This window comes from Argopecten irradians, chromosome 14 (assembly GCF_041381155.1).
Source record: "Argopecten irradians isolate NY chromosome 14, Ai_NY, whole genome shotgun sequence".
Taxonomy (NCBI): Eukaryota; Metazoa; Mollusca; class Bivalvia; order Pectinida; family Pectinidae; genus Argopecten; species Argopecten irradians.
In genome coordinates, this window is record NC_091147.1 from 7675108 (window position 1) to 7686489 (window position 11382).

Genomic DNA, 11382 nt, shown 5'->3' on the forward strand with positions numbered 1-11382 from the left:
GCTTGAGAACGATGGTAAACCCGTAACAATGCGACCTGCCTCTAATTGTAATTTTTCTAAGATTTCAGCTTCAGCGACCGTACACCCGTCCGACAACTCACAACAAAAATCCAATATAGGAAGAGTAAAAGTTCCATAAATTTGCTTAACGTATGTCTAGGGAGAATGAATTTTAATTTCCGAAGAACTCCTAATTGTTTCGTGACAGTTTTACTGATATGGTCTATATATATCTGCTCCACTTACACTCGGAATCAATATAAACTAGTATATGTATGTTGCCATGGATACAGACTAATCAATAACAGTTGAGGATACAAAGATAAATACAATACTTCAATCCGTTTCAAATATTTTAATTAGAATATACATATTGACCAATTTTAAGCATAAACAATGTTAATATTGGAAATGATCATACATTGGGCTTAGTAGCTACAGATAAGTACTGGGCAGTGGCAATATAAATATTTATTTTACACATGCAAATCTACTAAAACTTCATTAGCAGATTCATGTTAACAGTCAACCGATGTTAAAAAGAGAAGTAATATTGTCGTTAAAATTATCCCGTGAGTCGTCAATTAACGTGTGGTTAACGACATCCGAGTGCGTAGTATTCAACAATGCTAATGAATCTTGTGGTATAACAGCCCAATCCGGATACACGTCTAACCGGAAGTAGGCCATGCCCCAGGTATTGATTGCCAAGGTAACAACCATCACACACAGCAAGTTGAGGATCCAACCGACCTTCACCTACAAAAGACAGATCTAGTTTAAGAAATCTTTTTAGGTCTTGGTAAGGGCATCGTCAGACATCCACAGATGATTGATCTAGTACTACACTACACTACACTTAAAATCAACCGTGAGTCCCCGACAATGGATGTTTGAAATAAGGATATTCATACGGTTTAGTTTTAACAAAACGAATATTATTGTACTTTCTAATGTAAAGAAAGACGTTAAAATAGAAAGAAAATACAATTTAAAACACCTTGATGCATGGGTCAGTAAATTGGAATTTGAAAACGAACACATTGTCAAAGGACATTTCTTCGATCATTCGATATACTTTAAAGATACTGGAATGTAACGAAAAAGATATGAAAAATAAAAAGTATATTCATAAACCAAATACTTCGTTAATACACTCAGATATACAAATTACAAAGTCTTCAAAGTATTTTGAAGTTCTTAAAGTTATTTATTCGAACCAAAGTATTGTATCACTTATAACAGCAAAAAGTGCAAGTGCAGCGAAAATTTATGACGCATTAAAGTAATTGTTTATGAAATGTAATGCAATTGATTTTAGAATTGATTTTTAGCCAACCTGGCTCGAAGGGCCCGTGAGTTTATGTCATGGCCCGACGTCCTTCGTCCGTCTATCAACATTTCCTTTAGATCACTACTAGTCATAAAGTTCCCCATGGATTCTGACCAAACATGGTCAGAAACATCCTTGTAGACAAAGGAGTAGAGTTTGTATAAATTTTGGCTCTGACCCCCGGGGACGAGGGGCAGGGCCCAATAGGGAAAATATATGTAAATCCTTTAAATCGCTACTTGTCATAGAGTTTTGCATGGATTTTAACCAAATTTGGTCAGAAACATTCTTGGTGGAAAGGGAACGGAGTTTGTATAAATTTTGGCTCTGACCAGCCCAATGGCAAGAGAGGCTGGGCCCAGTAGGGAAAATAGAGGTAAATTCTTTAAATCGCTACTAGTCATAGAGTTCAGCATGGAGTGTAACCAGATATGGCCTGAAACTTCCTCTGGGGAAGAGGAACAGAATTTATATAATTTTCGACTCTGACCCCCTGGAGTGAGGCCCAATAGGGAAATCTGAGGTAAATATTTAAATCTCTTCAGAAAAAACCCATTGGACATGTATTCATAACATTACTTACAAACCTGGTGAGCGATACAGGCCCTCTGGGCCTACTATTTTATTTATTGTCTATCATTTTTTATAATGTTAAGTACAAACCTAAATGTTTTAAGAAACCAATATACATTAACCTACCATGTCAACGATTTTTAGATACCCGTAGGAGAAAGCGATGGTGTTGGGCGGCGTTGCCACTGGTAACATGAATGCAAATGAGCTAGAAATCGCAGCTGGAAACATGATGTAGATAGGGTGTACATGGATCCCTTTGGCCTGAAAGAAGAAATTAGAAAGTAATACGGTTTTAGTTTACTGCCCATTCTTCGTTGTCAATTTAAATATAGTATAATACATGAGCAGTGTATCGGTGTAGCATTTGAAACACATAGTGAAATAGAGCTCTCTTCCAATTATTTAGTTGCGACGAGAACAAAACTCCTAAACTATCAAATTAGATAAGAGACGAAATAACGCATGCGATATATATTTTGTATAAAATGTCAAAAGCAGGAGAAATCATGCATTGGAATTTCCGACAATGCAACTGTCTTTTGTTTTGCTTTTAAATAAGGAATAGATTTTTATTTTGTTGAGGACCTCAAAAAAAAAAAAAAAAAATAATAATAAAAAAACTATTCCTTAAAACTACAGTTTTTCACGTAAATGAATATTAGTTATTCTCGTGACAGTTGCATATTTTTTTAAATACCCATATTTTTGTCTCTCCCGTCATCGTCAACGATTGAACAGCTGATTGTAAACGAATCATTCTTATGTTCTCACCAAAAGTGAGGTAATGATCCTACGTTTCCCACCTCATTACGGCATTGAAAACGAAAGAAAATATTTCCCCGTTTCCTATATCTTTTAATAATCATCATGTCATAAAAACTTTGGTTTTTTAACAAAATACATAATTGCCAAAATCAGTTTAATGTTTTAACTATGTTTTAATGTCTTTAGCAACATTTCTTAATATTTTACGAACTTATTTCCGAATATTGAGTTACCTCCCCTTGATCGATGGTATTTACAACAGAATCGCCACACGTGTTCTACTATCATTATACACTGATAATCGCGATAATACTAGAAAGCATTGTTATTGAGTCCATGTCAATGCAGACTGTAAATATTAACAAATATTATATAGGAGCCTTGTTTGGAAATGAAACCACTACATGATTCGTTGAAAGTGTGTGCGTTATAAACGTGTTTTACATTTTTGAAGCGCTTATTCATTGTTAGAAAAATGAAATGCATTCATGAAACGTACTAAATCTTATTGATGTATTCAGCGATCGTATGATACATGTACATCACTTCAGGATATTAATTAATTCCATTATATTTTCAAAGATCAATCAACAGGTGTCGATTGGCGAGTCAAACTATCCTCTATCTGCATGTTTAAGACTAAGTTGCTCTTATCGGGAACTATCATCTGTGAACGTAACTACAAACTTTTCTTAGAAAAAGACATGATTACGTATTCATTCACAAAATAATGACATCACAATGGTACCTTTCCGCAAGAGAGGTACAAATGTAATATACAATATGCAAAGACGGAATAACTAGTCGGTTATTCCACTATTAGGCGCAATACAATCATGCAATAAGCACATTATTGATGTCTTACGTTGGTGACAAAATTATAAGGTTTATTCCACACGAAACGTTAATTGCGAAGCACATAAAGAAATATTTTATGTAACATTATGCTCTCCATGTCTGGTAGTAAATCAAAGTTATGTTAAAATATTTACATTTTACCACTACGACTCCCATTACTCTAATGATAATCGCAATCTGCATTATAAGCCAATAAATGCAGCCTAGACTTGGTGTAGTAATATCTACATAAATGAATGTGAGTCTTATTTACTGACACCATGTTAGTCCGCGCGGGAAAATGGACATTATAGTTCAATGAACCATTTTGGTTATGAAACTTATGAAAAAATATTTTAATTGCTGGATAAAAGAAAGTAAACTGAAAACTATTGAAAAACATTGAAATTTTGTTATCTTTTCAATTTTTATGGGGACCATTTTTTATCATATTGTACTTGGCTGTTGAGGTTAAATGGCTGAAGCGGGAAATTCAAACGTTCATTCGCATCTAAATTATGTTTTACTTTGAACTAGAAAGTAAATATATATATAACAATTGAAGGACTATTAGATTGCATTTATTAACTAGCGCTATTCTATTTATCTGCTACACAGATTACATTTAGATCTCCTTCAATTGTTAATCATGGATTTTTTTTTGCATTTTTACATTATGCTCACCAAGTCTGCCAGGATAGGCATGAAAATGGTACAGACAGCGGTGTTGGTGGTCACTTCTGTAGAAAGGGAGATAATCAGACAAATAATAGCAATCATGATCCAAGTTGGAATACCAGTCATGATCCCCATCTGTTGTGCTAGCCACAACGACAAACCGGATTCCTGAAAAATCCATGATGTATACATGTATAAACAAATAGTTCCTCAATAGAAAATGATGATCTACGCATATTACAGTATAACCTAAATAAAGCAGATAAGATGTTTCTTAAGACAACGCATTTCATTCACTAGTCGACTAAAACAAATCGGTGGGTTTCTGTGCTTGTAAAATATGATATGTAGTGATTTGATAGATTTGAAGGTTAAATATTTTATCATTGGTTATTACTACGACAATAACACAAAATTCCTTCATGTCAACTTCTGATAGAAAATTATACTGGAGCGTAAATCGTTTAGACTGTTTTTAGCGCTATGATATGTGTGTAAAAGCAGCATCTAAAATGCTCAGTAATCACATTTGTTATTTAATCAACAACTCTTGATATTTTTGGATTATAATCATCTCGTAATTTACCTTACAAGCATGTGCAAGAGCGAAACCTCCACCAAGGAGAAGGGCAACACCCCAAGGTAACTTCCGGTTGAACATTTTCCAGTCAAGCAGTGTTCGACATGTTTGATCATGAGCTAGAAAGTGGACAAAACTATTTGATATAGACATTTCCTTGGCACCATATTATTACTAATTGGATTTTTTGTTGAAAAAAAATCCAGTTTTTGTTTGTAATTACCATGAATGACATCATAATCATGTAATTGATACTAATGTAAATAGAATGATAATTCGACAAATAAGCTTTTACAGCTTTGTGCAATAAAGCAATAGTATTTTTTTTTAAATTAAAGTAATATTATACAATTACATGCCTTATGTTGTGTCTTCCGCAGGCTGGTTACTATCACTATTGTAATATCCATCCCTGATCTATGTCGCATCAAATCTGAAAGTTTTTTGTGCGATAACACATGATACTTTGATGTACATCAAAATAACTGAAGCTCTGCGTTGCTCTCTGTAATATTCAAAGGAAGACTCTGTAGCCATCCTTTAATTTAGGTTTACTATGACATAGTCTCTGGTTGGATATTACGACTGTGATATTAACCCCTGTAATATCGAGGATGATGTTGTGTAAAGTAAGAAAAAAAAACATCTATTGAGTATATCCACTGTTTGTTACCTCTATCTTGCTTTCTGGAACTCGGAAACACAAAGAGAAGACATGCTATCACCATTGCAGGAACTGCATCATTGATGTACCTGCAAAATGCGGGATGTAGTAAAGTTCTAATCTTTGTGGGTTTTTTTGTGCTGTTTTGTTTCATACCGACTCCGACTCAAGACTCATCTATAAGAAAGAAAATTTGACAAAAAATCGAAAGATGTTTACCCATGCTTGAAGAGAGATCCCCACCCCGGTACGAATTCCGGCTCTAGAGTAAACCAGCAAAGGACAAGGATGACAAAGTGACACATAACAGCCTTCTCAGCGAAACTGAAATGCAGACCAAACAATAACAAATACCAGTTCAGAAAATTGCAAAGGATGTTACACATTATAGTATAAAACTTACACACTCGATTGACTTTAATTTAATCTACAGACACCATTACACTATGGAAGAATTTATTATATAATTTGTATTCGAAGACTGGTGTCCGTATCAATCGCTATATAATCCGCATTAAGCTTCAGACAGAATGCAAATACCTTGACCTCTTACCAGGTAATGTAGGTCAGATGGAAACTACGGTTGCTATGGAAACATCACAAAATATTACTGTAGACTACTTTTTTTCGCATAATTTCGGAAGAGTTCGAATTCAAATGTTACGCGAATATATTTATCAACATATATATACATAGATAAATGCAAGATCCTTGATAACGAATAATAACGAATACACGAAATATTCTATATAAAATGTCATGTGGTTTAAAATATCGACTTATTTTCAGGTGGATACGGTTATGTATCAACTCGAGGAAGTGATATTACCCGAGGCTGAAGGCCGAGGGTTTTATCACTTTAAAAGGTTGATAAATCACCGTATCCACCTGAAAACATGTCGATTTCTGTATTCTTATATGGCATTTACATGATGTGAACAATTTGACTACATGTATTTCCTCGTCATGGTATTGAGTAGCCCCTCTCTCCTATACTAAATAGTCCTGTTGAATATTTTCGAAGAGAAAAATGAAGGCTGATAATATCAATAAAATAGAGAAAACACCACGTAATACAATATCTTTTGTATTCTATTTCAGAAATATCTATTGTAAAGGACACAAATACTGTAACCGTACACCTTTTAGTGGTAATCATATTTTAGAGCATTTCAAGCTAGATACTTTTCGCTAAAATATATACTTGCACTTTGATACAGCAAAAATGTGAACTCGAAAAATCACATTGCGCTACCTTGTTAAAAATCAAGCCATGCGCTAAAATTGGATTGCATCAAAATGAGTATGTTTACAGTATTTGTAAAGAAAAAATATATTTAGTTTCTATATGGTTACCTCATACTTCCTAAGGAATCATACTGATTTTGAATTATCTTTTTCACTTGCTCCCCTTCGCTCTTGTCACCAGATTTAAATATGTTCCTAAAACCAAATTTAAAAAAAAATTATAGTACTGACATGACTTGAAGTGGAATAAGGGTAAACTATGTCTATTATCAGCATTGTAACGCGGTCATATGTTTATGTCATATACGCCAAATTAACTGTCACATCATAAAATACTGTTTACTAAAAAGCATTTATCGCTACAAGAACTACAATGTATACCATGCACTTGATTAATAAACATGTTCAGTTATACACTAGCAATCATGCCTGCCATTTTCAACAGTGACATAGCAAGTCCGCCAAGTACACATTTCTCTCTGTAAATACTATAACTAGTAATCAATGATCGATATTGTCATGTTTTTTTTCGTCCTTTTACGAAAATATTTTCTGCATTTGTTAAATCCTTTAACAAGAAATCTTTTCAAATGAACAGATACACAAAAATTCTTGTTTCATCTATATAGGAGAAGACTTGGTCGGAGACCAACGGTTGGCTACACTACTTATACGCGTTCGTTGTGTAGTAATTAAGCGTGGCGTTGTGGAATCTCAACAGTTGGTCTCCGACGGTGAGGAAGAAAATGTAAAAGCGATAAATGGATATCTACCTCCATTTTACAACAGACTCATCTCTGCATACTCTATTAAAATACAACAGAAAACTTGATATCACATACCTGACACCAAAGTAGACAACTTGGAGACACAGCCATGCCAGTAAGACATTGATGACGGCCACAGGGAACGCAAAGACAAACCAAGTAGCGAATGTTATTCCCGATTTACCGTCTGCAATCCTGGAAAAATGATCTCGAGTTATCAAACTGTGTTTGTTTCTTATGGATATTTATATGTTAACCAAAGTAAAATATACAACCCAAATTATTTTTTTCAAATGAGATTAATAACGTAATATTGTTCTCATTGCCTTGTTTAAGAATGTTTTGAACTTAAAAAACAAAGGTCATGGTATAACCACTATATGAATTTTATAAATTCGATTATTTCGTTATTCGAATTATAACTCATATGTTTGCTATAAATTTTAAAATGACATTTAATTTATTTTGTACTTACAAGTCTGCTTGCCCTTTCATCACCAGGTTAGGTCCGGTCCCGGTTAGGGTTCCAACACCGCCACAGTTAGCTGCATAACAGATGGACAGCAACATAGCCTTACAGAGTTTCTGGGATTCAGGGTCGAGAGCCTCAAAGTCAAAATCTTCTTCTTCTCTCACTTTCTGTTTTACAAGTGTTTCTCTGAAATCATATTTTATTAGTGGGTTTGATGTAAAAGTGTATGAGAAGCACGTTATAAATTGAATAAGATCGCTTTAAAATACTTTAAAATCCGTGGTGTTTTCAACAAGCAAAACAAAAACTCACAGATACAAAAATTTTAATTGCATTATAATAAGTATGATATACAATACACCTCTTATTTTACTGATGTTTTGAAAAAAAAAACATATGTATCAATTATATTAGATCATGATTGAAACGCTCGTATAACGTATGGAGATACGAACAGTTCAAATGACTCTTGCTGGTCTGCGATTTGGTCTTGTTCTGATTGGTGATTCGTGAACTCCTTGACATCTTGGTCTTCAGGTGTTATAATTATCTCAACAGTGTCTAGTTCTGGTAACACTAGACTCTCTTGCTTGCCACTATTTATATCCACTTTCTGAGTGGCAAGTACATTTTTGTTCTTGTTATCTGTAATGACAGCATGCAAAACTATATATTCAATGTACTAATAATAATAGTTGATCAGAAAAGTTACTATTATGGCTTTATAACTAACAGTACTGTTTGGTGAAAATAAAGTGATTGTCTCTTTAATACTAACTGGCAGGTAAAATGTTGACAATAAATTTGACAATATTTGACGACAGAAAAATAATATATAACAGTTATGTTCCTTATATATTTTTCTTTACATTTTATTCGCGAGTATTTAATTTCGTTGAGATTAGGCCCACTACTTTTCCTGAACAAAATATAAAAGTTTCGTAAAAAATATTTATAACATCAGAAAATATTTACCAATGGCCTTAGATAAGGTTACATCACCAAACATATGCAAGCTTTCCCGAGGAACAATATGAAAACCGTGAGCGTCATTTTGACGTTTTTAATTAAATTCTACACAATGTGAAGATAAATGCAGTTTTAATGGTAAGTTAATAACTTTTGCGACTCTAGATTAAAAAGTGATTGGGAAAAGTAGTGGGCCTTCAACTTGCCAGCAAACATATCGAAATTAAATTCACCGGGAATAGAAACAGCTATACAGTAAGAGATACCGATACCCTGAACAGATGTGGCGACCGCTAAGTATATTCAAATATTATGCCAGAAATAAATATTAATATATGTAAATATTTGTTGCAATGAACTATGTCATTATTATCATAAGAGTATGGCAACACCCGAGTTAATTTCTAAAGAAGTCCTTCATCTATAATTCAGTGATATATATTCAGACTGAACGGATTTACATAGAATTTCAAAAAGTAGAAATCATTCATTAAATACAAATATGTAATTAAGGTTCCTTTAATGAAACCACATCATCTTAGTATTAACGCTAATAAAAGAAATCACAATGTCAATGGGAAATCATATAAACGTATAGACTTCCGTAGATTCTTGATCACATCTGGCCTAGTAAATGTATGTGAACTTCAAAGAAATGATGTAGATATAATTAAAATATAATTTAGAGTTTAGGTAGATATTCATACAGTAATTAGACAAGGTGATTATACATCTTGTAACTAAATAGGGGTTATATTTTCTAACTGTATATATACATGTATATTTCTCCGGACCGCGAGTTTATAGCTTTGATCAAATATTTGTAAAAGTTTTTTTAAGTAATGTAGTTAGATATTTTGGTTTTGCTCACGTGATATTCTCATATCCATTAACTGGGTAAGAACGGCTTGGGCTATAGGGATCATCATGGAAGTAGTGGCCGTATTACTGACCCACATGGACAGGAACGCTGTGGTCAACATGAAGCCAAGCATCAACCTACAATGAATAGTATATTCAAACTATTACCTAAGGTAACTTTGGACGTAATTGTGTCATACATCGTAAATCATATAGACAATATGTTAGAAACATTATTCGATTAATCGTGTTAAAATCGAAATGAAATAGAATCCATAAAAATGTACATATTGATGCAAATTGAGAAGAATAATTCTGATATTCTAGTAAAATTGACGTTTTGACCTCTCCCACAGTTTCCTAGGGTTGACCATATTTATTCTTTCTGTATATAAAGACACTATCATACTCTTTTTGTAGCCATCTGATCTTTTTAGACATTTGTGACTTTATGAAAGTGATATTATTAACGAGGTGGTCTTTATATAGAGGTCAACGATGATGATATTTATTTGTCAACTCCATAAAAACAGAACACAAAGTGAAGAGGTCAACTGTATGGTACCCAGCTTGTTTAGGGTTAACTGAAAATACGGTTAACCAAATATTCAACCGTACGGTTCGGTTAGGTACGATGATTCCTAGTTTCGGTTCGGTTCATTAAAAAAGTAAATGTCCTATATTACCTATAATATATGTGTATAAACTGTATTGCTGATTATTTCATTGTAAATACAGCGAAATTGTTTGTCAGAATCCCGAAAAATACACTTGTTGACCCACATATGTGTAACATGTGTGCATGTTCAGTCATTCAGAAGATCGTTTTTTTCTGTCTGCGGACATTTTTTGCACATACATAATATCTTAATGATGTATTTCACCTATTGTTTGATATTTTATGATTGTTGATGTTTTTATTATATATTTTTCTATAACAATCCTGTAGAATATCGGCAGTTAAAGCAGGCCGCCATTGTGTCGCGATTGTAAACAATCCCGTTTCCGTCGGCCAATATTCCGTGAATTAAACCATTTTACGATTGAACATGCACCTGATACGTAATAATGGTCATCTTTATTATAATTCCAATGCATATTATTTTTTAAAACACTTTTTACGAGATAATACTGATGTATTGATTTGCGGTAAAATTTACGATTTTCCCAGGTAAATCTTGACACAATAATGCGCCATGAAGGATACAGTATGGGAAAATGTTTTGGTGACAGAATAACATATCATAAAGGTTATGAGGATATATATGTCTCTGACTGATTAATGCGTCACGAGTACTGAAATAGTTAAAAAGATAAGTAAATGTTCAATTATGAAAGATGGCGACGGCTGCATGCACTATCAGTACTTCATTCCATGTAGGATATAGTGCTGTGGATTTTTTCATAACACAATTGATTATTTTTAATGTTTTAATTTGAAGTTAAATTTTGATAGAAAAATCATAACAACATTTTTTTGAGTGATGCACTATCTTTAAATCTAAAGCATAGCTTGTTTTCGATAGTAATTGTACTTATATAGTGTTTAAGTAAGATTTGTCTGAACCAAACCGAAAAAACCAAAAACTGGCCAAAAAAAAATTAAAACTGAACTGAGCTGCGAAAAACATG

At 33.3% G+C, this 11382-nt stretch overlaps 1 protein-coding gene across 1 annotated transcript; it reads right to left on the reverse strand.

Moving 5' to 3' along the window:
• Window positions 1-340: 340 nt before the first annotated feature.
• LOC138307671 (Na(+)/citrate cotransporter-like) lies at window positions 341-9907 on the reverse strand. The gene is made up of 11 exons (XM_069248491.1): window positions 9761-9907; window positions 8376-8565; window positions 7924-8106; window positions 7524-7643; window positions 6790-6876; window positions 5653-5757; window positions 5443-5522; window positions 4776-4888; window positions 4196-4357; window positions 2033-2170; window positions 341-759 (listed from the first exon to the last, which is right to left on the reverse strand). The coding sequence occupies exons 1-11, from the start codon at window positions 9882-9884 to the stop codon at window positions 526-528; spliced, it is 1536 nt and encodes a 511-aa protein (XP_069104592.1). The 5' UTR covers window positions 9885-9907; the 3' UTR covers window positions 341-525.
• Between the last annotated feature and the right edge of the window lie 1475 nt (window positions 9908-11382).